The 27,079-nt window shown below is 46.7% G+C and overlaps 2 protein-coding genes and 1 long non-coding RNA gene across 3 annotated transcripts in view; 2 read left to right on the top strand and 1 right to left on the bottom strand.

The window, feature by feature from the left end:
• The window catches only part of pomgnt1 (protein O-linked mannose N-acetylglucosaminyltransferase 1 (beta 1,2-)), a 172,388-nt gene that overhangs the window by 10,646 nt on the left and 134,663 nt on the right, over positions 1 to 27,079 (top strand). The window lies entirely within an intron of this gene.
• Positions 1 to 27,079, bottom strand: part of LOC308087256 — a 61,323-nt gene that overhangs the window by 34,153 nt on the left and 91 nt on the right. The gene's annotated exons all lie outside the window — the stretch shown is intronic.
• On the top strand, positions 712 to 27,013 carry LOC308086360 (uncharacterized protein; the record flags this gene model as incomplete). Its single annotated transcript, XM_080429881.1, has 7 exons — positions 712 to 789; positions 1,022 to 1,135; positions 18,290 to 18,463; positions 19,203 to 19,325; positions 19,787 to 20,029; positions 24,733 to 24,821; positions 26,687 to 27,013. Exons 1-7 carry the CDS (start codon positions 741 to 743, stop codon positions 27,011 to 27,013), a joined length of 1,119 nt encoding a protein of 372 aa, XP_080286007.1. The 5' UTR covers positions 712 to 740.

The following is a 27,079-nucleotide window of genomic DNA, read 5'->3' as shown; positions in this document are numbered from 1 at the left end:
CGCTCAGGTGAACGGTAATTTCTGTGTATGTCGTCTATAAACAGGACTTTAGGGTTTTATTGAACCATAGAATGACAGGACCGCCACGGCACAACAGGACTCAGCGTACCAACTATTCACTTTCGATTACATTTCTCTACAGATGACAAGGAAGTAACACCACATTTCTCCATCACCCATCAGGCCAATCATAGCTGGCCTGTATCCTACTGATGAGTGATGAGCTAAACAAACAAACAAAAAATGAGGATACAACAAAAGGTGCTTTCCCTCGTTGTCGATTTAGGCACTTATCCAATCATTCAAATGATCTAAATCATGCAACAGGTTCACTATCCTCAAAACAGCTACATTATATAAGGGGGTACAGTGTCACTGTCAACCGTCACTGATCAAACTTGACGATGGTATTTGGGCTGTTCCTAGCCACACAGGTATGATGGTGTTAAAGGCAGAGCTGTAATCAATAGATAGCATCCTGACGTATACTTCCCCGCATTGTTGTTGTGGTGTCCACAATGGAATTTTAATAACCATAGCTGGCCACAAGAATAGTAACAACTGAGCCAATGAACATAAAATGAGGGCGCAGCGAAGCTGCACTCCCATATAGTTTATTTTGGCACCTATCCATGTAGAATCTAAATCAGGCATAATTTCTCAAAATAGACCCATTATTGTATATTAAGAGGTGCAGGGCTACTATCCTCCATCACTGATCTGCCCACCTTGTCCTCACTATGAAGCTGATGTGGACTCTGTGTCTCACCTGGAGCCTCTTCTATGCAGGTAACTCAATCACTCTCAAAGGCGCCAGCCACATTCAATTTTAAGGTATTTCTTTCCTGTTTCTTAAATTTACTTGACATGATTATATGAATTGGGCAATCTTTATATAGTATACTCTATGCAAAACTTTTAAATTGTATTAAAATATTACAAGGTAATAAACGTTCCAAGTTGTTATAATTGTACACATTAGGCCTATGAATTTGTACATATTTTCCATTTTTCAATGCAGCTGATGCCCTTCAGTGTTACAATTGCAGTGAGTCTGCAGACATTCAGTGCAGAAAAACAGTCTTGGTAAACTGTTCTGCTAACCAGCTGTTCTGTCTATCAGCTAATCTAAATGGTAATATCTTTCTCTTTTTCCCAGTTAATGATTTAAGAATAATAATATATGTTTGTATTATAGGTCAGGGGGCCTACGGATAATTCCTTTTCTACTCCTAGTTGAAAAACAAAATAGCCATGTTCTAAAAGCAACAAACAAAAATCGCCTCTTTTTCACCTCTTTTTCCATTTTTACTCTACAAATCCAGAAACACTAAAATGACACCACAGCGGTCCGTTTTTCGTTTTTGCCTCATTCCTTTTGTCATTGTCTGAGGTGCGACTGAAGAAGGAATAAGGTGTTGCTTTTCGCTTTTTTCATTTTGCGAACTCTCATCCAAAAACGGAAGTGACGTCATTTCACCGTTCTGAATGAATGAATGAATGAGTTTTATTTCATTATAATTTTTTTTTTTAAAGAAAAGAATACAAAAACAGAAGAAAAAAAACAACAATGTCCAAAAAGGAGTAGGATGAAGTGTAAAACTTATAAACTCCTACCCCCTTTTTCACTAGTAATTTTCACAATTATTCTAAATGTATTCACAGCCTAAACATCTCCACTGCATGTTAAAAAGAAAACATAAAAATAGAGCAATAAAAATAACCGCAGTAATAACAGATAAAATAAAATAAAACCAACCCTACTAGTAGATACTCTATCTACAGGGATGCCAGGACACAATGGGTCAACATGGCCCCTCCTCAAGCAAATACCTCTTAAATATGACAATATGAAGTGATTCATATTTTGACTTTGTTGTACCTCCAAACTCAGTCCATTCCATAATGTCACTCCATGAACTGAAATGCACATACTTTTCAATGTTGAATTAACACAATGCATTTTGAGATTAAACTCCCGTCTTAAATTGTAACCCCCCTCTCCGTCACCAAACATTTTTTGTATGTTACCTGGCAAATGGTTTATTTCTTGCTCTAAACATGATTAGTGCAGTCTTGTATTCAACAAGGTCCATTAACTTCATGGCATGTGATTTTGAAAACAGTACATTAGTGTGATCTAGATAGCCTACCTTGTTAACTATTCTAATGGCTCTTTTTTGCAGAATGCATAATGGTTTTAGATTTCCTTTATAGGTGTTACCCCAAATCTCTACACAATAATTGAGATATGGTAGTATAAGTGAGCAATATAAAATATAAAGTGATTTATGATCCAAAATGTGTTTGGTTTTCCCCAGAACTGCAATGCTCCGTGCTAGCTTGCTTCTTATATAACTTATATGGGGTTTCCAGCAGATTTTGTGGTTCAGTAAGTAAAGTATTTTCATATACTCTTTCACTGTTAAAATTATCTATAATCATTTGTACTTCTATATCCATTTTACGGTTTCCAAATAACATAAGCTTAGTTTTGCTCAAATTTAATGATAATTTATTTATATCAAACCCATGTTTTAGTTTATTCATTTCTGTAGTGGTGACCTCCAAAAGCTGCTGTAGATTTTCCCCTGAACAAAATGCATTGGTATCATCTGCAAATAAAACAAATTTCAACCTATTTGACACACTACATATATCATTGATGTATAAAATAAACAGTATTGGGCCTAACACTGACCCCTGTGGAACTCCACAAGTAATGTCAGCCCATGATGATTTATGGTCTCCCATTTGAACAAACTGTTGCATGTAACTTTTCAACCAGTTTAACGCCACCCCTCCCCCTTATACCATATATTTCCATTTTTTAAATTAATAATATAATTAATGATTAATGGTGTCGAAGGCTTTTTTCAAATCTACAAATACTCCTAAAACATATTTCTGACTATCAGTTAGTGATCACCTCTGTTAACTCCATCAGTGCCATTGCTGTTGACCTATTCGCTCTGAAACCGTATTGACTGTCTGTCAGAATTGTATGATTTTCAATGAAATTATCTTATCTCTCAATAAACAATTTTTCCAATATTTTGGAGAATTGGCAAAGCAATGATATTGGCCTATAATTCATTGGTGAAGTGATGTTTCTCCCCGGCTTTATATACCTGAATAACTTTGGCAACTTTCATTTTCTGTGGAAATGAACCAGTTAACTTAAGTCCAAGATAACTTACAGATGTAGGTTAGTGGGTCTATAATACAGTCAATTACTTTCTTGATTAACATCATGTCAATTCTATTCCAATCGGTAGATGATTTATTCTTACACTTAGTGACAATTTCTATGATTTATTTTCCCTCTACAGCTTTCAAATCAATTGAGTTGAGATTACTAGTAATGTTCCCCTCAGCATCCCCACCATTACCTGTGACATTAATGTTCTCAGCCAAGTTTGGACCTATATTTACAAATAAATTGTTAAAGGCATACTAGGTAACGTTTTCAACAAAACTAAAGTTAAATTGTATATCTTTTGTGAGTGGCAAAAGTTTCACAACACCCACTCCATGAATTTCACCCCCGGAAGCCTTTTATTTATATATTTTCTATTGAACGTGTACGGGGGGGACTTTCCCGGGAAAATGACGTTCCTGGCCAACGTCATGACGTCCTGGCCGACGTCATGACGTCGGCCAGGAACTACCGCAACGGTTTCCTGTTTGGCCAGGAACTAACGCGCTAATAACAAAAAGGAACCTCACGCTGATTTTAAGAGAATGTAGGATTGGAAGATCGAAAAAGAACAGAAAAAGAAAGCACAGCTCATGGTAACTAATGCTCCACTGGCTAAGAGAAACGATCCGTAGATAGTATAAAACAATTAAAAGATCGCTTTTTGAAACGCTTCCGGCTTCCGGTGAAAACGAATGGAATTCTGGGTAATGGAGGACTACGGAAATTGTATGCAGTGACGGTAGTGACCAGCAGAGGTTGCTAAAAATCGTTATTTGTGATTCTGCATTGTACAACTTTAAAGCCACTAACCACATCATTCATGTTGTTTAAAGACCTCTCATTGTCAATAAAATATTCGGGGGTGTTCTATTATTTGAACCATTTCTTTAGCCTTTAGTATTGTTTTTGTTATTCTCTAGTAATTTAGTATAATATTCTTTCTTGCACGTCCTCATAATATTAGTTAATTTATTTTTGTATTTCTTATATTTATGTTCAGCCTCTAGAGTTCTTAGTTTTAAAAATTGTTTATAAAGAGTGTTATTTTTTTTACAACCATTATGCAGTCCTTTTGTGATCCATGGCCTGCTGGTATGGTTTTGGTTTTGCCTGCCATTGAATTTTTTTATTAGACAGTTTTTGTTGTATAATGACTTAAAAGTTTCAAGAAATGTTTCATAGGCTTTGTCGATGTCCCTTTCTTCATGAATGTTAATCCAATTTTGTGCCAGTAAATCATTTCTAAATGCATTAATGTTTTGTTCTGTTTTTACTCTTCTGTATTTAATTGTATGGTCCTCTTTTTCTTTCACACAATCACAGTCATGGATCACAAAAACTGGCAGATGGTCACTGATGTCGTTTATGAGCAGCCCACTCACTAAAATGTTCTCCATGTAATTTGTAAATATACAGAGCTGCCAACTCTCACCCTTTGAGAGTGAGAGTCACGCAATTTAACCTCTTCTCACGCCTCACGCCACACTTGCCATTTCTCACGCTTTTTCCCCCCTCTCACAGCAAAAAAAAAAAAAAAGATCAATCGGGTGGAAAACGGAAGCCTCGTCCTAAAACACACTGCCACCCTTTTTTCGCGGACCGTGGCCGCCGCATTAGACCGGGGGCGAGGGTGTTTTAGGACGACTTTTCCACATTTGTGGTTGGTGCGCTGCGCGATGGGATGGACTCATAGACAGGACTGCAGCCACGGTTCACATGACGCTCGTCTGTCACTAATACAAACCAATCAGAGGCAGCTTAAGGCGGGTCATTGCGTCTCTCTAGCCAAGGAGAAGGATTTAAGGAAGCACAACAGTGCACTTTGGTGGAGAAATTAAAAAAGTATACAACGTGAAACGCCGACCGACGCGTCTGTGTCAGCGCCTCAATATGCCGTGACTGATTCTGAAGCGGGTCAAACGGTAGATCACTTAACCACCTCCTTTTTACAAACACATTATCTTTACAAATCATTTTATTTTGATGAAATGGTGGGTCTGACTACATGAGACTTAAACGTTACACAGGCTGCTGGTGAGCAGCATACATGTTGCTGGTGGTTCTAACAACAAACTGTGACTAGCAGTGTTAGTCAAATCACTGGTTCTCAACCTGTGTGTCGGGACCAGGGACCCACAAGGCCCAGGGGGGTCCCCACGTAATTTTTTTGTTTGGGGGGGGGGTCCCCAGATGACAGTAAAGTGACCATTTTTTTTAAAGACCTTTTTAATACAAAAAAAAGAAGGAAGAAATGAAATTTTAAATAGCATTACTGCATGAAAAGTAATCAACAAACAATACTATAGGAAATTGTAATTTGTGAAAATAGCTGATCTACAAGCTCACAACACATCATATCTCGGCATGTTGGGAGTTTGTAGATCGGCTATTTTTACTCTTATAGTAAAATATAGTATTTATAGTATCTTGTATGATGAAGTAGGGCAGTGGTTCTCATACTTTTTAATTTCATGGACCCCCAGTTTAATAAGCATTAGCCCACGGACCCCCATTTGATACCTCTTTGCTATCTCTGGGACCCCAATCTATACTAAGAAATCCTAACTCTGAGAGTGTACAAATGGAACACTCATAGTTAAAGTCATGTAACTCCTCAAGGACCCCTGGGGGTCCCCGGACCCCAGTTTGAGAACCGCTGAAGTAAGGCATTCATTTATGAAAAAGTTGAAATATGGAAATACAAGGTTTCGGCCTGACAGCGAAGATATATATGATTTAAGCATTTGCATTTATCCATCAAAACATTATGTTTATTTGTATTTATTCATTTCCTTCACTTGCTGACGTGCTGCTGACTGACTCATACACTAATACAGAACCATATATAGGCAAAATATTGTCTCTGACTCTCTGTCGGTTGGGAAAACTGTTTACCTTTTATTTTAAAACAATTTCAAATGGTGAAAAAAGCCAATCTACGAGCTATAATTATTAAAAATTAAGAAATACTATATTTTAAATAGTGAAAAATACAGAAAATAGGGGAAAATACATAAAATCTCTAATCTGTGATTCTAATGTGATTAATGTGACCCCTACAGTCAGTGAAGTCCAGGGCTGAATGTGACAAATATTGAGACAAATAGGCTATAACCCAATACATAATTTTATGAAATAAATGGGTTATATTTTACAGATACAGTAGTTACACTATTCTTGTACTATATTAAAATTAAATCATCCTTATTTTATTAAATATTAAATTTATTAAATTCATTATTTCGTGGACTTAAAAATCATCGTTTTATTTGATGGCCTTCTTTTTGATTGGCCTTTATTACAGGCCCTACCAGCCTGTAGGGGGAGGTAGAGAGTCACATTATAATACCAGCCTGTAGGGGGAGGTAGAGAGTAACATATTATAATACCAGCCTGTAAGGGGAGGTAGAGAGTAAAATTATAATACCAGCCTGTAGGGGGAGGTAGAGAGTAACATATTATAATACCAGCCTGTAAGGGGAGGTAGAGAGTAAAATTATAATACCAGCCTGTAGGGGGAGGTAGAGAGTAACATTATAATACCAGCCTGTAGGGGGAGGTAGAGAGTAACATATTATAATACCAGCCTGTAGGGGGAGGTAGAGAGTAACATATTATAATACCAGCCTGTAGGGGGAGGTAGAGAGCAACATAGTATAATACCAGCCTGTAGGGGGAGGTAGAGAGTAACATATTATAATACCAGCCTGTAGGGGGAGGTAGAGAGTAACATATTATAATACCAGCCTGTAGGGGGAGGTAGAGAGTCACATATTATAATACCAGCCTGTAGGGGGAGGTAGAGAGTAACATATTATAATACCAGCCTGTAGGGGGAGGTAGAGAGTAACATATTATAATACCAGCCTGTAGGGGGAGGTAGAGTCAAATATTATAATACCAGCCTGTAGGGGGAGTTAGAGAGTAATATATTATAATACCAGCCTGTAGGGGGAGGTAGAGAGTAACATATTATTATACCAGCCTGTAGGGGGAGGTAGAGAGTAACATATTATAATACCAGCCTGTAGGGGGAGGTAGAGAGTAACATATTATAATACCAGCCTGTAGGGGAGGTAGAGAGTAACATAGTATAATACCAGCCTGTAGGGGGAGGTAGAGAGTAACATATTATAATACCAGCCTGTAGGGGGAGGTAGAGAGTAACATATTATAATACCAGCCTGTAGGGGGAGGTAGAGAGTCACATATTATAATACCAGCCTGTAGGGGGAGGTAGAGAGTAACATAGTATAATACCAGCCTGTAGGGGGAGGTAGAGAGTAACATATTATTATACCAGCCTGTAGGGGGAGGTAGAGAGTAACATATTATAATACCAGCCTGTAGGGGGAGGTAGAGAGTAACATATTATAATACCAGCCTGTAGGGGAGGTAGAGAGTAACATAGTATAATACCAGCCTGTAGGGGGAGGTAGAGAGTAACATATTATAATACCAGCCTGTAGGGGGAGGTAGAGAGTAACATATAATACCAGCCTGTAGGGGGAGGTAGAGAGTCACATATTATAATACCAGCCTGTAGGGGGAGGTAGAGAGTAACATATTATAATACCTTTGCTCTAAGTGAAACCTGTGTCCAAACCCAATGTTGAATAAATGTGACTAACAATAGCATAATGCAGTCGTGTTTTTCATCAGAATTAATGAATAAATGCAATTATTAACACTATATAAGCATGAGGGGGCCGACAGGGAGAGCAGCTGGCATGGGGGTGAAGACATCAGTCTTAATGTTAAATTCCTCTAAATCAGTGTTAAAAAGGGCCCTTTTTAAATTTTGGGCCCCCAAAATTTTTTTCGCCGCCGGCCTACGGCCGGCGGCCGTAGGCATTATGACAGTTAAAGTCTCACTCTTACAAATTTCTGAAAGTTGGCAGCCCTGAATATATTATCTACAGTATTAATGTGGCACTTTGCACTGTTATCCTACTTGGTTTAGTGATCAATGGATATAAACTCAAACTATACATTGTGTTAATAAATTCCTATGTTTATTAGGATTTAATAAGTCTATGTTGAAGTCCCCACAGATGAATGTAACCTTCTCATTGGTACTGGCAAATAACACCTCCATACTGTCCTTGAATTTTTCAATGCTTGAGTCTGGTACTCTATACAAACACAACTGCAATTAATATTTGTTTGTTTTTCCATGCAAATCTCTACTGTGATACATTCCATCAAGTCATCAATAGTTGTTGTCATGCTCTGAACAACCTTGTAATTGAGGCTATTTTCAATATATAGGGCCACACCCCCTCCTCTTTCCCCCCCTTCTATTCATATAATTGAGCTCATATCCATTCAGCTCAAAATCAAATCCCCTCTCAGGGCAGAGCCAGGTTTCAGATAATGCAATAATATTGAATGTCTTTTTGAATTTATTTAAGTAGTCTTTGATACCTTTGTAATTGGCATACAAACTTCTACTATTGAAGTGAATACTAGATATTCCATGGTCTGGCTTAACATTCAAGTCATTGTACTTTTCATCGGTGTAGCAACATGTGTTGTTTAAATGGTCAAAGAAGTTATTGTCGGGATCAATGTCTTGTTCAAGTTCCTGTATATTAAGTTAATTTGTCAGTCAATGCACGATTCATTTAGCCTGGTAAACCCCCTCCCTCCGGAAATCTCATTTGCATTTGATTTCAGGGAGGTCTGGGATTGCGAAGGGAGTAGAGATGGCCGAACACTGCGTGTCCGAACCAATCAGCGGCTGCTAGAGGCGGGATCATCCAATCACCTGCCTAGTAGCTTGAAAAAAAGAAAAACTGTCTGTCATCGATTCTGCGCCCGGAGTCTCAGATGCAAGTACGCTGTGAAACAAAATGTGTGTCGCAAGCTTTCTTCCATTTGACGGTGTCAGGTTACGATTCATTGTCTATGGGTTATAATTACCTTGGTGGAGTTACTGGTATTTGTCCAGCTCATCCATTTCTCTGATACCAACACTTTGGACTCCTCCAGTGACCCATTCAACTTGATACACACCTTGCAGTTTGCAGTCCATATGTTGATTGAATTTTTCCCTGCTTTCTCAGAAAGCGTGCATTTCTGGCAATGTCTGCATTTTTCTTAGTTAAGTGCTCGTTCACATACACATCTGACCCCAGCGGCGGACTGGCCATTTGGCGTACCGGGCAAATGCCCGGTGGGCCGCTGGGCCAGTGGGCCGCTGGGCCCACTTTTTTTTTTATTATTACGGTCATTTCCGGGTCGCGCGGCCCAATTATTAGTTACGTTAATGTTTGGGCTGGGATGCTTTCCTGCAGGGGCCTCAGTGCGGCTGCAGAGTTCATGTGCAGGGCTGGGCTGAAACAGTGAAACGCTCCCCCCCCCGCCCCCCCCCGTTGACAAAACGGTCCGGGGGGTGGTGGGCCGGTTCGGACCAAAATGCCAGGGCTGAATTTTGGTCCCAGTCCGGCCCTGTCTGACCCCTTCAGCTTCCTTCCTTGTCTGAGCAGTGCATTCTTATGCTTCCTATTAGTGAAGCGGATTATTATAGCTGGTTTGTCTGCATTGTTTCTCCGAGGGAGAGGATGGCACGCCTCGATGTCGTTGTAATTGACTGAAATGCCTTTGTTGTTAAAGAATGCAATCACCTGTTGCTCGATGGAATTCTGGTCGGGCTCGGTGGGTTCACTGCTGGTTGCTGTTGAAACCGCCCGGGCATATGACCGAGGCCTGGTCTGCAACCCGCTGACAACAATATCATTTATGCGAGAGTACTTCTCCAGGTCTGCCACTCGGCATTCCAGGACAGCCATCATCTTGTCCTTCTCGGCACATTGCTTCTTAAGTTCTTTAATTTCACTCATCATGTCCAGTATCAACTTTTGCTGCTTGGAGATAGTTGAAATTTCACCAGACATATAGTTCAGTGATTTCTTTATCTCCTCCATCTCCTCGTCCAAAACTGCATTGCTCTTCGATCTTGGTGGCATTTTGTTTGTTCCAGAATTACCTGGCATCTGCTGTTAGCCCAGTGGAGCCTGGTGTTGGCCTGTGCCTTGCCCAGTGGCTGCTGCTAACTTGGTGGAGCCTGTTAGCAGATGGCTGCTGCTGGCCTGGTGGAGCCTGGTGGTAGATGGCTGCAGCTGGCCTGGTGGAGCCTGGTGGTAGATGGCTGCATCTGGCCTGGTGGAGCCTGGTGGTAGATGGCTGCAGCTGGCCTGGTGGCAGATGGCTGCTGCTGGCCTGGTGGTAGATGGCTGCTGCTGGCCTGGTGGTAGATGGCTGCTGCTGGCCTGGTGGAGCCTGGTGGTAGATAGCTGCAGCTGGCCTGATTCTGCCTTACAGAATCAATAAACGCAGTCCGGTCTTCTTCCTTTTATCATTATGTGTTTTGCGACTAAAGATATTATAGAGGGTTTATAAAGGACTATATTGGGGGACTGGTTCTGTGGGGTTATGCTTCATTTGCCCCCGGGGCGTCGGTCGGGACACAATTGACAGGGGCTTGAAGGGTATAGTATGGCAGCTTCACTGAGGTTCAAGGCACAGGTAGGTACAGGCATACAGTATACAGGCATGGGTTGCAGAATGGATGGATGGGTACAGGCACTGAGTGAGAATATGACATGGGGGTCCATGGGAATGTGGTTCTGCAGTAAATACAGACAACAATAGCAGGTGTGAGTACCAAATACCATACATAAATATCAATACATCACATTACTGCAATAGTAGAATATAGTATGCAATATAGTATGCATCTTCACTACACAGGTTATCACAGTACTGATGTATCACTAATATCACTATGTATGATCAGACACTAATCCCAATATCAAGATAAGTGCATTAACTTCCCCATAAACATTAATACACAACACCAGTATCCATACAAGCTACACACTAACATTAAACATGAACCAATGACTCCAATAATAATAACTGCATGCCAGGCATGTGGGCTGGTTAGTTGCTGTATTTCTGCCACTCTGGTGGCGGCAAAGATCTTGAAGCGGCAGGACTCTGACTGCAGCCACGTCAGCACCGTTGTGGAGTCTGTCCATAGGATGGTCTGATTGATCTTCAGTGTGAGCTCATTCTCTATGACCTTAGCCAGTTGGGCTCCAGTCACAGTTCCACACAGCTCTTGTCTGGGTATGGAGAGGAGTCGCTTGGGTGCAAGAGGGACTTGGCCTTGACTGTCCTCAGGGTTTAGCTTGGTGACGGAGCCTGCATCCACCAGCTTCTGGATTTCCGTGCTGTAGGCTTTGGCACGCTCTGAATCTTTAGCCAGGTGGGTAAGGTCGGGCGTGGGCCCCTGTAGGTCTGTTCAGTTGTGGCTGCTGGGTCATGGTGCGGTGGAACAGGAATCTGCTGGCCCTGTCCCTGCATCCATGAGGCTTGTGTCATGGGGACTGGAAGGTGCTCAGGCTGTCGAGGTGTATAGGTTGCTGCATAGGACAAGGCTCTAGGAGGTAGAGATTGTGCGTACACCGGCTGGTGGGGGCTTAGAGGCTGCTGCGGTGCATAAGCGGCGGCGTAGGGCGTAGCCCTGAAGGGTGGAGGCTGGGCCGCAGGCTGGGCCGCAGGCTGGGCCGCAGGCTGGGCCGCAGGCTGGTACTGGTACGGGAGCTGCAACGGCGTCGACACTGCGATGTAGTGCGTAGGCCTCAGGGGTGGAGGCTGCACGGCAGGCTGAAAGTGGTGTAGAGGCTGCTGAGGTGGGTAGCCTGCTGTGTAGGCCGCAGCCCTGTGTAGTGGAGGCTGGGAGGTAGGATCCTCCTGATGGCGCCGAGGTGCGGTGAAGGTGGAAGCCATGTAGGGTGGATAAGGCTCTCTGCTTAGCTGCCGGGGTTGGAGGTACGGTGGTTGACTGCCGCCATTCACCGGTGACTGTTTGCAACAGCTAGCTGACATGGCATGGCTCTTCATTAGCTGTAGCTCCACCATCAGCTGATCTACTCGGTCCGTGATCAGTCGAGCTGATGCCTCATCGAGGTCTGCTGTGTCAGCCCATGGTGGGAGCTCTGGCCAGTCCTCTTCGTCCTCAATGTGGACAAGATGGGGGTCACAGTGGCTGACGGAGTGTTGGCGTAGCTAGCTGAGGGCTGATTACTGTGTTGGTTAGCCTCCTCATGTCAGCTAGAACTTCACGAGTGAGTCCAGCCACATCAGCGTGCATGACCTGCTGTGTCTGCTGTAGCATGACGTGCTCTTTCTGTACTTCCCTGAGTTCATCTCTCAAGGTGCGTTCCTGGGGTGCATGATGGAGTGAAGGTGGCTCTCGAATCTCCTCCCTGGGCTCTCTCTCTAGATACCGTAGGTGAGCTAGCTGGGTTTCCGGACTGTACCTCTGCCGCTCTGGGTAGTACAGGTCCGCCTCTTGTAGGACAGCATCCCGCCTGTGAAGATCGATGTAGGGAGTGGGGGTGGAGTAGAGGGGGGTCATCTTGGCCGCTCCCTCCTCGTGAGATGGCCACTCTTCCTCGTACCCATGCCTGTTTCGCTGCCTGTGCCCATTAAGTAGTTGACTTGGTAGTCACTGAAGGGCCGTGTCTGACGCCATGCTCTGTGGTCTTCAAACTCCATGTTGTCCAGGGGTAAATAGAGCATCCGGTTCAAAAGACCAAATATTGTAGAGGGTTTATAAAGGACTGTATTGGGGGACTGGTCATTCTCCCCCGGGGTGTCGGTCGGGACACAATTGAGAGGAGATTGAACGGTATAGTATGGCAGCTTTACTGAGGTTCAAGGCACAGGTAGGTAGCCTGGCATTGGCCAGACTGATAACGTGGATTCACTCTCATGTTCCTCCCCGGTATCAGTCTGAACTTCGGCCCATAGGGAGTGAGTATGAGAAATCAGAAAATTATTGGGCCAATTAGTGACTGCGTTTCAACTGCAAGAGTGAAAAGCATCAAAATCCTTTTCTGATTTCTCATACTCGCTCCCTATGGGCCGAAGTCCAGACTGATACCGGGGAGGAACGTGAGAGTGAATCCACGTTATCAGTCTGGCCAATGCCAGGCTAACAGGTAGGTACAGGCATATACAGGCATGGGTTACAGAATGGATGGATGGGTACAGGCACTGAGTGCGAATATGACATGGGGGTCAATGGGAATGTGGTTCTGCAGTAAATACAGACAAGAAACAATAGCAGGTGTGAGTACCAAATACCACACATAAATATCAATACATCACATTACTGCAATAGTAGAATATTGTATGCAATATAGTATGCATCTACACTACACAGGTTATCACAGTACTGATGTATCACTATGTATGATCAGACATTAATCCCAATATCAAGATAAGTGCATTAACTTCCCCATAAACATTAATACACAACACCAGTATCCATACAAGCTATACACTAACATTAAACATGAACCAATGGCTCCAATAATAATCACTGCGCTAAAGTGGCTTAATTGGACATCAAAGGGCCGACCGCAGCTGCAGGACGAACCCTGATGGTGACGCCCGTGAAATACACATGTCCAAACATATCACAGACCTGACGTGCTATAAAGTGCTTAAACCTATAAATGCATACATCGGTCCTAAATGTACTCTCCTACATGATACAGAAACACATCACAGGTGCAATATAATGAAGGGGTGCTTTAAACGCACTGTAGCAAACTGACATGAAAGGAAATCACTGTCAATCAACCCAGCCATGGAGAGAAATAAACATACAGAAAGGCAGTAACTCTAATAATCCTGGTAAATGAATACATCAGACTTTACTGAACTAAACAATGGACTTACAGTAGTCAAAGACGCACACTGGCACTGCAGTGCTGTACAAACGATGAAGGTAGTTTGTGGCAGGTGAATGGGACTGGAATTCACACTCTCTCTGCTGCTGTTACTGGAATGAATGAATAACCCACAATGCATTGCGCACTTAAGGTGGCAGGTACATATTACTCTGAGCAGCTGAGTGGTAAATAATAGGCAAATAGTCCACTTAAAGGTAGGGTAAGTGATTTGCTTTGGTTAAAATAAGTGTTAAATAGCTCTAGTCTATATTCTTATAGTACTCATTGCTATAGAGTGTTTGTTCAGTATTAGGAGTCTCCTTGTCTCTCCAGCTCTTTATTAAACAGAAGATGCATTTTCGTTTCTGTTTCAGTTTCATTTCGAATTTTATCCAACCAGGACAGAGAACTCAATCAGGATACAGATTAAATAAGTGAAATTGGAAGTGATGACACTAAGAAATGAGCAGACAAATTTGGAACTGGAACACTATACAAATTAAGCTTAAAAATTTGTACTTTCTCCTGATTGGCTGAGATTTTGACACCTACCGAAAAATGAATTTTCTGTTTATTAAAGAGCTGGAGAGACAGGGAGACATCTGTTACTGAAAAAACACTCTATAGCAATGATTACTATCAGAATATAGTGCTTTAACCTCTTAACAAAATACTTTTTGTTTTAACCAAAAAATATCACTTACCCTACTTTAATATTATGCTTGGGAACCTTTCTAACAAAAGAAGTAAAATGGCGTCATCGTGTTATCCTTTTCAGTTTCACTCACAACCAACAATACAAAAAGCCCAAATGGATTGTTTTATTTATTAATGTATTATTTATTTCCTTCTCAGTAAAAAGAGAGACGTCACGGGAGGTGTGGCGTGTGGGGTGGAGTCGGCGGACAGACAGAACACTTTATTGTTAGAAATGAATAGCATTACGCTCCGCAGGAGTCCGCACCCACCCGTGCGTAAAGGCTTTTTCATTTGATCACCTTTAGTAAAGGTGATCAGATGAAAAAGCCACTGTCGTTTAAAATCAGAACTTTATTATGCATTATGTAAAAAGTTAACAACGATCGGATCATCGGGCTACGAGACGTAACTGTTCGGAGAGGCCGGGGGAAGGACTAGCCTGGTAAAGCCCCTCCCTCCGGAAAATCTCATTTCCATTTGAGACTTTCCGGAGGGAGGGGCTTTACCAGGCTAGGGAAGGACAGCTTTCAGAATCCGAGGTCCAAACTGCAGGCAGAGGAGACATGGCACCGCGTCCCTCAAGGGGGAGCAAGACACCAGACACCTGCTTGCTGTTTTCATCTATACTAGTTGTAGTTAACATTAGGGTAGGGCTACTTCATACTAGTTGTAGTTGACATTAGGGTAGAGCTACTTCATCTTTAGGCCTAATAGTTGTTAGCCTTCCAGACAAATCTGCACTTTAGCCCTCGGCAGATTAGGTCTGGCCCCCCTCCATACAGATTCCATTTCTCTCCCTCCGCAGTTGTGTGGAACCAACCAGGGCCCAGTATCCAAATGTGGGCGGGCTTATCACCTTATTTGGAGCAATGACGTACAAGGAAGCACTGCTGATTGGTTAGTGAACAAGGAAGCACTGCTCTGATTGGTTTGTGTCTAACCAATAGAGTCCGTTTGGATCTTTTTGTCACCGCCCCTTGGAAAAAAATCTATCGTTGATAGGGACCAGACTAATATCCATGCAGTGTGTCGTGTGATATTGTCTGGCCACGCGAGGCTAAATAGTTGTAGTCAACATTAGGATAGGGCTACTTACTTCAGAAACAATCTGAATTTAATTCACTGTGTGGCTCAAATACCCGCAGAAGTGGATGTCTCAGTGGTGCATGAGTTGCCGCAGTTTTCCCATTTGGGTGGTTGGTGAGCCTGAGAAATTAAATAGGATGTGTTGAACATCGTAGTTTGCGTGTGTCTCACGCTCATTGCGTGAGTGTTGGCAATGAGCAATGACACAGCTGCGTTTACATGGACCTTTCTAATAGGGTTAAAACAAGATTAAAAATCAACCAGATTAAAAATGCTCATGTATACACCTAAATAAACCCGATCAAGCCCAACCCGATTGAAATTCTACGGTATGTTCTTTTTGCGCATGCTTCCTACAAGTTCCTGGTAATTTATTGGGGCACTTTTTTATTTTTTGCAACTACATTTGTGATGGTTCACTACTACATTATTTATTTTATATAGTCATTGTTTTTATCCAAATGCACGGTGTACGTGAGCGCACGTGTGTGTGCATTCGTGCATGAGTCCCCGCATCTGATTGAGAACCGTGAAGCGTGCGGTCCCCATGCACATCTTTTATTATTAATCAGAGGAGAGCGAGAGAGATTCCAGAGAGATTCTACCCCGTCCGCGAGTGGACTGGACATTACCCTGTCCTGTCTACTTTCCTGTGCGTCAACCAACCACAGTACCACACACCCTCTGGGTAGGCCCATGTCTGTTATTGAGCTGGCCAGTAACTTTTTGAAAACACCACCTTGTCTTCTTTGTTGTGATGTAATCCACAACCCAGGACTAATGCCATCATAAATAGCCTAAGAAACCACCAGCACAATATACTATGTCCTGATAAATAATAATGGGACTGGGGTAGGGAATTAAAAGAAAATAGGCCATTTTAGAAGCAGCCTAAATATTATTTAACTACAGACTTTTTGTTATTATCGTGAATGCAATTGTCCGTGGACCATATGACACGTAGGCTATTATGTTCTTATGTTCTAACTTGTTGATCAGATCATAAAAAAATAAGTCAATGGAGAGTTTTCAACCATTGGCCAGCTCAGTAACAGATGTGCGCTGTGTGCGCACCTGTTAAGAGGAAGAGAGAGAGAGAGAGAGAGAGAGAGAGAGAGAGAGAGAGAGAGAGATAGAGATAGAGATAGAGATAGAGATAGAGAGAGGGAGAGAGGGGGAGAGAGAGAGAGAGCGAGAGAGAGAGAGAGAGAGAGAGTGTGCTACCGCAACTTAGTGCGTCTTATTTGACCAACCAACCACTCACAACCAATCCCCTATCCTACATGTAAATAATGGGCTAATGGGACTGAGGGGAATAGAATAAAATAGAAATAGCCTATATATATCGTCAAACTACAGCCATAGGCGGTGCATGGTGAGCCTTAGCTCTGGTCCATAGCTTAGAAGGAGTTCTCTCCTTCTAACGCTATGGACCAGAGCTAGGTGAGCCTGATGTTTGGGAAGGCTAATGTTTGACCAACTACAGCGCCAGGATGAAACGACTGATCATGAAATATAACTAACTATGCAATAGTCTTAGAAAGGAAATAACACACAACAAAACTTAAGTTTCAAAATCAAAGAGGGCATTTGATTTATTAAGACCACTTTGAATGTAGGCTAGGTTATAAAATAGGCTATTATTATGTACAAATCAGCAGCGGGCGGCGCTTAGAAAGCGGTTGTTCTGTCAGTCAGCCAGTCTGTTTGTCAATACAAATAAATGAATAAATAAAATTATCCATTTGGGCTTTTCGTATTGTGAAACTGAAAAGGAAAACACGATGACGCCATTTTACTTCTTTAGGGCGCGCTCCCACCAAAACATGGTCGGCTAGCGTTAAACGCAGGTTGTGCGCAGCCACAGTTTTTTGCAGCCAGCGGATTCTAAAAAACGGGAGTGATGCACCTGTCACTCACTTTCAGGACCCTCCCCGTAGCCTTGAGCACCATGTTGCTTCCTGAGTCTTGGAACGCTCCGCCTTCCACTCACCCGATTGGACAGAGGGGGAAAAGCAGCTCCTGCCTCCAGCAGTTTTATGCTTCAAATGGACAAGTCGTGTCTGCGCGACAAGCGGAAAAATCCGCTCTTGCGTGAATCCACGCATTTACATTGACAAAGCATTGGCAGATTCTACCCCAGAGGTAAAATAAAAGTGCGGTGGGAGCGCGCCCTTAGTCCCAAAACACATAATGATAAAAGGCAAAAGCAAAAACCGGACTGCATTTATTGATTCTGTAAGGCAGAACGGTGAAATGAGATCAATTCCGTTTTTCGATGCGAGTTCGCAAAACGAAAAAAGCAAAAGCAACACCTTATTCGTTCTTCAGTCACACCTCAAACAACGACAAAAGGAATGAGGCAAAAATGAAAAACGGGGCCGCTTTGGTGTCATTTTAGTGTTTCTGGATTTGTGGAGTAAAAAAGAGGTGATTGTTGTTTGTTTGCTTTAGAAAGAAAAACAGATATGGCTTTTTTGTTTTTCAACTAGGAGTAGAAAAGGAATTTCAACATTACTCAATTGTGGCTTTATTTTATTTGTATCAGAAGTGACAGCGGCCGGCAGTTCAAGTAATCATGTTGTCAAGAAGTGTGCAACAGCTGCCATTTGTCCCAAGATTGGCAACACCGATTTTTCTGCTAACCTGGGATACCTGGGGTCTGGTTTTGCATCCATTCACTGTTGTGATACAGAACGCTGTAACAATGTGACTTTGCCTGGTATGTAAGTCAGATACAACGCTATCACTGCATCACATAATAATTATGTGTAGAAAAAAGTATTTCCATAAATTGCTTCCGATATGTTCAAATTTAGCGTATATCTTCAGACATTATCTTTATTTGTAATCAGAGCTTATTAAAACTAGGTCTAAGGGTACATTACAACCTTTCTTTATTTGTTCATTTCAGCTTTAAATTGTTAAAATGTGCTTACCAAGTTGGGGGACTGAATCTAAAACATTACGTTTAAACCCAGATTTATTAAAGGTGCTATGAGTTATTTTGTATTGTTAAAATAAATGTGAAGGTCACCAGAGTGACTCATAGAGATACAGCTGTAAGAAAAAAAGGGGAAAAAAGGTTTTAATTTAATTGTTTTTCACAAGTTTCGGCCCTTTGCTCACTTTAACGAGTCAGTGGGGAACTTTTAACGTTTAATCTGTATCCTGTGTGAATTCTCTATCCTGATTGGATAAAATTGGTATCCTGACCTAAAAATGCATGTTCTGTTTAAAAGAGCTGGAAATACATGGAGACTCTATCTATTTAACAAACAAATATTACTACCCTTCACCTTTAATTACTGAACACAAATAATCTTAGAATCTTAGATAATGCATTCAACTGTTACCAAGCAGCCTTTACTAAAACCATGAGAAAAATCAACAGAGCTGATTTGCACAATTATTATTTAAAACAGTCAAGATAAATGTAATTTACTACCTCTCCATTTCAGTTATTCAACAGAACATTAACCAAAACCTAAACTGCTTCACCTGTAAGAGCCGGACAGACACAGAATGCAACGACGGCCCAGAACCATGTGCGGGAATTCAGGACCGGTGCATCAGCGGGAATTGTGAGTCCAACACGGAGACTGCATTTAAACATAGATACAGTTGGTTAGGATGAGTATTTATTAAGGTAAATTACTATGAATATTGTTCAGAATAATTAATCGTATAATTCATCTCCATTCATGCTGTGTTATGACATCCCATAAAATGTACACACTTCATTCAGTTTTAAGGTGTACAGACAGAAAGCACAAAATTCCTATAACAGCTTTATTAAAGAACACACAGCACTCTGACTTGTACATTATTGGATACTTAACTATATGTAGCCTGACACTTAGGCTCAATTTAAATTTCGTTTCACGCCAGAATTGTTTTTAATGGGCATGTCTAGCGATTCAGGGGCTGGAGCCATGTTGAAAACAACATAAAAAACTATGTACAAGAATTGTGCATCATCAAATGGACTTAAAAGTTTGATGAGGATTGTTCTAATTTTTTTTTATTATTTTGTTTTCTGTAGTTAACACGGCCAGCACTATTAACACCTTTGGCTGTGCATCTGCAAGCCTGTGTGCTAATACTTCCCAACTCACAGTCTTTCCACCCCTGATGGAAGTCTTTGCTAACTTCACACCAAACTGCTGTGAAGAGGATAGCTGCAATATGCCTACACCACCGACTTCGCCACCGACTACACCGCCGACTACACCGCCGACTACACCTCCGACCACAAGCAGCGCCACCCTTCCACCTACGACCACAGGCAGCACCACTCTTCCACCCAGCACCACCCTTCCACCTACAACCACAGGCAGCACCACCCTTCAACCTACACCCACAAGCAGCACCACCCTTCCACCCACGACCAGAGGCAGCACCACCCTTCCACCCACGACCACAAGCAGCACCACCTCCTGCCTCCAGCAGTTTTATGCTTCAAATGGACAAGTCGTGTCTGCGCGACCACCTACGACCACAGGCAGCACCACCCTTCCACCTGCAACCACAGGAAGCACCACCCTTCCACCTTCGACCACAGGCAGCACCACCCTTCCACCTACGACCACAGGCAGCACCACCCTTCCACCCACGACCACAGGGAGCACCACCCTTCCACCCACGACCATAGGCAGCACCACCCTTCCACCCACGACCACAAGCAGCACCACTCTTCGACTTAGGACCACAGTTAGCACCACTCTTCCACCTACGACCATAGGCAGCACCACTCTTCCACTCACGACCACAGGCAGCACCACCCTTCCACCCACGACCATAGGCAGCACCACCCTTCCACCCACGACCACAAACAGCACCACTCTTCGACTTAGGACCACAGGCAGCACCACCCTTCCACCCACGACCACAGGCAGCACCACCCTTCCACCCAAGACCACAGGCAGCACCACCCTTCCACCTACGACCACAGGCAGCACCACTCTTCCACCCAGCACCACCTTTCCGCCTACAACCACAGGCAGCACCACCCTTCAACCTACACCCACAAGCAGCACCACCCTTCCACCCACGACCACAGGCAGCACCACCCTTCCACCCACGACCACAAGCAGCACCACCCTTCCACCTACGACCACAGGCAGCACCACTCTTCCACCCAGCACCACCCTTCCACCTACAACCACAGGCAGCACCACCCTTCAACCTACACCCACAAGCAGCACCACCCTTCCACCCACGACCACAGGCAGCACCACCCTTCCACCCACGACCACAAGCAGCACCACCCTACCACCTACGACCACAGGCAGCACCACCCCTCCACCTACGACCACAGGCAGCACCACCCTTCAACCTACGACCACAGGCAGCACCACCCTTCCACCTACGACCACAGGCAGCACCACCCTTCCACCTACGACCACAGGCAGCACCACCCTTCCACCAACGACCACAGGCAGCACCACCCTTCCACCTACGACCACAGGCAGCACCACCCTTCCACCTACAACCACAAGCAGCACCACCCTTCCACCCACGACCACAAGCAGAACCACCCTTCCACTTAGGACCACAGTTAGCACCACTCTTCCATCCACGACCACAGGCAGCACCACCCTTCCACCTGAGACCACAGGCAGCACCGCTCTTCCACCTACGACCACAGACAGCACCACCCTTCCACCTACGACCACAGTTAGTACCACTCTTCCACCCACGACCACAGGCAGCACCACTCTTCCACCCACAACCACAGGCAGCACCACTCTTCCACCCAGCACCACCATTCCACCTACAACCAAAAGCAGCACCACCCTTCCACTCACGACCATAAGCAGCTCCATCCTTCCACCTACAACCAAAAGCAGCACCACCCTTCCACCTAAGACCACAGGCAGCACCACCCTTCCACATACAACCACAGGCAGCACCACCCTTCCACCTACAACCACAAGCAGCACCACCCTTCCACCTATAACCACAGGCAGCACCACCCTTCCACCTACGACCACAGGCAGCACCACCCTTCCACCTACGACCACAGTCAGCACCACCCTTCCACCTACGACCACAGGCAGCACCACCCTTCCACCTATGACCACAGGCAGCACCACCCTTCCACCTACGACCACAGGCAGCACCACCCTTCCACCCACAGGCAGCACCACCCTTCCACCCACGACCAAAGGCAGCACCACCCTTCCACCCACGACCACAGGCAGCACCACTCTTTCACCCAGCACCACCCTTCCACCCACGACCACAAGCAGCACCACCCTTCAACCCACGACCACGGGCAGCACCGCTCTTCCACCCAGCACCACCCTTCCACCTACGACCACAAGCAGCACCACCCTTCCACCTACGACCACAAGCAGCACCACCCTTCCACCTACGTCCACAGTTAGCACCACTCTTCCACCCACGACAAAGGCAGCACCACCCTTCCACCCACGACCACAGGCAGCACCACCCTTCCACCCACAACCACAGGCAGCACCACCCTTCCACCCACGACCACAAGCAGCACCACCCTTCAACCTACGACCAAAGAGAGCACCACCCTTCCACCTACAACCACAAGCAGCACCACCCTACCACCCACGACCACAGGCAGCACCACCCTTCCACCTACGACCACAGTTAGCACCACTCTTCCACCCACGACCACAGGCAGCACCACCCTTCCACCTACGACCACAAGCAGCACCACCCTTCCACCTACGACCACAAGCAGCACCACCCTTCCACCTACGACCAGAGTTAGCACCACTCTTCCACCCACGACCACAGGCAGCACCACTCTTCCACCCAGCACCACCCTTCCACCCACGACCACAGGCAGCACCACCCTTCAACCTACACCCACAAGCAGCACCACCCTTCCACCCACGACCACAGGCAGCACCACCCTTCCACCCACGACCACAAGCAGCACCACCCTTCCACCTACGACCACAGGCAGCACCACCCTTCCACCTACGACCACAGGCAGCACCACCCTTCCACCTATGACCACAGGCAGCACCACCCTTCCACCTATGACCACAGGCAGCACCACCCTTCCACCTACGACCACAAGTAGCACCACCCTTCCACCCACGACCAAAGGCAGCACCACCCTTCCACCCACGACCAAAGGCAGCACCACCCTTCCACCCACGACCACAGGCAGCACCACTCTTTCACCCAGCACCACCCTTCCACCCATGACCACAAGCAGCACCACCCTTCAACCCACGACCACGGGCAGCACCAACCTTCCACCTACTACCACAGGCATCACCGCTCTTCCACCCAGCACCACCCTTCCACCTACGACCACAAGCAGCACCACCCTTCCACCTACGACCACAAGCAGCACCACCCTTCCACCTACGTCCACAGTTAGCACCACTCTTCCACCTACGACCATAGGCAGCACCACTCTTCCACTCAAGACCACAGGCAGCACCACCCTTCCACCCACGACCATAGGCAGCACCACCCTTCCACCCACGACCACAAACAGCACCACTCTTCGACTTAGGACCACAGGCAGCACCACCCTTCCACCCACGACCACAGGCAGCACCACCCTTCCACCCAAGACCACAGGCAGCACCACCCTTCCACCTACGACCACAGGCAGCACCACTCTTCCACCCAGCACCACCTTTCCGCCTACAACCACAGGCAGCACCACCCTTCAACCTACACCCACAAGCAGCACCACCCTTCCACCCACGACCACAGGCAGCACCACCCTTCCACCCACGACCACAGGCAGCACCACTCTTTCACCCAGCACCACCCTTCCACCCATGACCACAAGCAGCACCACCCTTCAACCCACGACCACGGGCAGCACCAACCTTCCACCTACTACCACAGGCAGCACCGCTCTTCCACCCAGCACCACCCTTCCACCTACGACCACAAGCAGCACCACCCTTCCACCTACGACCACAAGCAGCACCACCCTTCCACCTACGACCACAAGCAGCACCACCCTTCCACCTACGTCCACAGTTAGCACCACTCTTCCACCCACGACCACAGGCAGCACCACTCTTCCACCTACGACCACAAGCAGCACCACCCTTCAACCTACGACCAAAGAGAGCACCACCCTTCCACCTACAACCACAAGCAGCACCACCCTTCCACCCACGACCACAGGCAGCACCACCCTTCCACCTACGACCACAGTTAGCACCACTCATCCACCCACGACCACAGGCAGCACCACCCTTCCACCTACGACCACAGTTAGCACCACTCTTCCACCCACGACCACAGGCAGCACCACCCTTCCACCTACGACCACAAGCAGCACCACCCTTCCACCTACGACCACAAGCAGCACCACCCTTCCACCTACGACCAGAGTTAGCACCACTCTTCCACCCACGACCACAGGCAGCACCACTCTTCCACCCAGCACCACCCTTCCACCCACGACCACAGGCAGCACCACCCTTCAACCTACACCCACAAGCAGCACCACCCTTCCACCCACGACCACAAGCAGCACCACCCTTCAACCTACGACCACAGGCAGCACCACCCCTCCACCTACGACCACAGGCAGCACCACCCTTCCACCTACAACCACAGGCAGCACCACCCTTCAACCTACGACCACAGGCAGCACCACCCTTCCACCTACAACCACAAGCAGCACCACCCTTCCACCTACAACCACAGTTAGCACCACTCTTCCACCCACGACCACAGGCAGCACCACTCTTCCACCCATGACCACAGGCAGCACCACCCTTCCACCCACAACCACAGGCAGCACCACCCTTCCACCTACGACCACAGGCAGCACCACTCTTCCACCCAGCACCACCCTTCCACCCACAACCACAGGCAGCACCACCCTTCCACCCACAACCACAGGCAGCACCACTCGTCCACCCACGACCACAGGCAGCACCACCCTTCCACCTACGACCACAGAGAGCACCACCCTTCCACCTACAACCACAAGCAGCACCACCCTTCCACCCACGACTACAGGCAGCAACACCCTTCCACCTACGAACACAGTAAGCACCACTCTTCCACCCACGGCCACAGGCAGCACCACCCTTCCACCTACGACCAGAGTTAGCACCACTCTTCCACCCACGACCACAGGTAGCACCACCCTTCCACCTACGACCACAAGCAGCACCACCCTTCCACCTACGACCACAGTTAGCACCACTCTTCCACCCACGACCACAGGCAGCACCACCCTTCCACCTACGACCACAAGCAGCACCACCCTTCCACCTACGACCACAAGCAGCACCACCCTTCCACCTACGACCAGAGTTAGCACCACTCTTCCACCCACGACCACAGGCAGCACCACTCTTCCACCCATGACCACAGGCAGCACCACCCTTCCACCCACAACCACAGGCAGCATCAACCTTCCACCTACGACCACAGGCAGCACCACCCTTCCACCTACAACCACAAGCAGCACCACCCTTCCACCCACGACCACAGGCAGCACCACCCTTCCACATACAACCACAGGCAGCACCACCCTTCCACCTACAACCACAAGCAGCACCACCCTTCCACCTACAACCACAGGTAGCACCACCCTTCCACCTACGACCAAAGGCAGCACCACCCTTCCACCCACGACCACAGGCAGCACCACTCTTTCACCCAGCACCACCCTTCCACCTACAACTACAAGCAGCACCACCCTTCCACCTACGACCACAAGCAGCACCACCCTTCCACCTACGACCAGAGTTAGCACCACTCTTCCACCCACGACCACAGGCAGCACCACTCTTCCACCCATGACCACAGGCAGCACCACCCTTCCACCCACAACCACAGGCAGCATCAACCTTCCACCTACGACCACAGGCAGCACCACCCTTCCACCTACAACCACAAGCAGCACCACCCTTCCACCTACGACCACAGGCAGCACCACCCTTCCACCTATGACCACAAGCAGCACCACCCTTCCACCTACGACCACAGGCAGCACCACCCTTCCACATACAACCACAGGCAGCACCACCCTTCCACCTACAACCACAAGCAGCACCACCCTTCCACCTACAACCACAGGTAGCACCACCCTTCCACCTATGACCACAGGCAGCACCACCCTTCCACCCACGACCACAGGCAGCACCACCCTTCCACCTACGACCAAAGGCAGCACCACCCTTCCACCCACGACCACAGGCAGCACCACTCTTTCACCCAGCACCACCCTTCCACCTACAACTACAAGCAGCACCACCCTTCCACCCACGACCACAAGCAGCACCACCCTTCCACTTACGACCACAGGCAGCACCACCCTTCCACCTACGACCACAGGCAGCACCGCTCTTCCACCCAGCACCACCCTTCCACCTACGACCACAAGCAGCACCACCCTTCCACCTACGACCACAGTTAGCACCACTCTTCCACCCACGACCACAGGCAGCACCACTCTTCCACCCATGACCACAAGCAGCACCACCCTTCCACCCACAACCACAGGCAGCACCACCCTTCCACCTACGACCACAAGCAGCACCACCCTTCAACCTATTACCACAGAGAGCACCACCCTTCCACCTACAACCACAAGCAGCACCACCCTTCCACCCACGACCACAGGCAGCATCACCTTTCGACCTACGACCACAGTTAGCACCACTCTTCCACCCACGACCACAGGCAGCACCACCCTTCCACCTACGACCACAGTTAGCACCACTCTTCCACCCAGCACCACCCTTCCACTTACGACCACAGGCAGCACCACTCTTCCACCCAGCACCACCCTTCCACCTACAACCACAGGCAGCAACGCCCTTCAACCTACACCCACAAGCAGCACCACCCTTCCACCCACGACCACAGGCAGCACCACACTTCCACCCACGACCACAGGCAGCACCACCCCTCCACCTACGACCACAGGCAGCACCACCCTTCCACCTACGACCACAGGCAGCACCACCCTTCCACCTACGACTACACCGCCGACTACACCGCCAACTACACCACCGACTACACAACTAACTACACCGCCAACTACACCGCCGACTACACCACCGACTACACCATCAACTACACCGCCAACTACGCCGACTACACCGCCAACTACACCACCGACTACACCGCCGACTACACCGCCGACTACACCGCCTACTACATCGCCGACTATACCACCGACTACACCTACAGCTACAACAACGAGTTCTGCCAGCATACTCAAGACTCAATACCTGTTGCTGGGTCTTCTTGCATTTACACTCATCTAATGGCTCACAGGACATGAACACGCATGGAGGCAGACAAAGTTGCACGCACACACACACACACATGCACACGCAAGCACGCACAC

Source organism: Gymnoscopelus braueri (genome assembly GCF_963280865.1).
Source record: "Gymnoscopelus braueri genome assembly, chromosome: 6".
Lineage (NCBI taxonomy): Eukaryota > Metazoa > Chordata > Actinopteri > Myctophiformes > Myctophidae > Gymnoscopelus > Gymnoscopelus braueri.
Note: the sequence above shows the minus strand (reverse complement) of the source record. Positions and strands in the feature narration are given on the sequence as shown.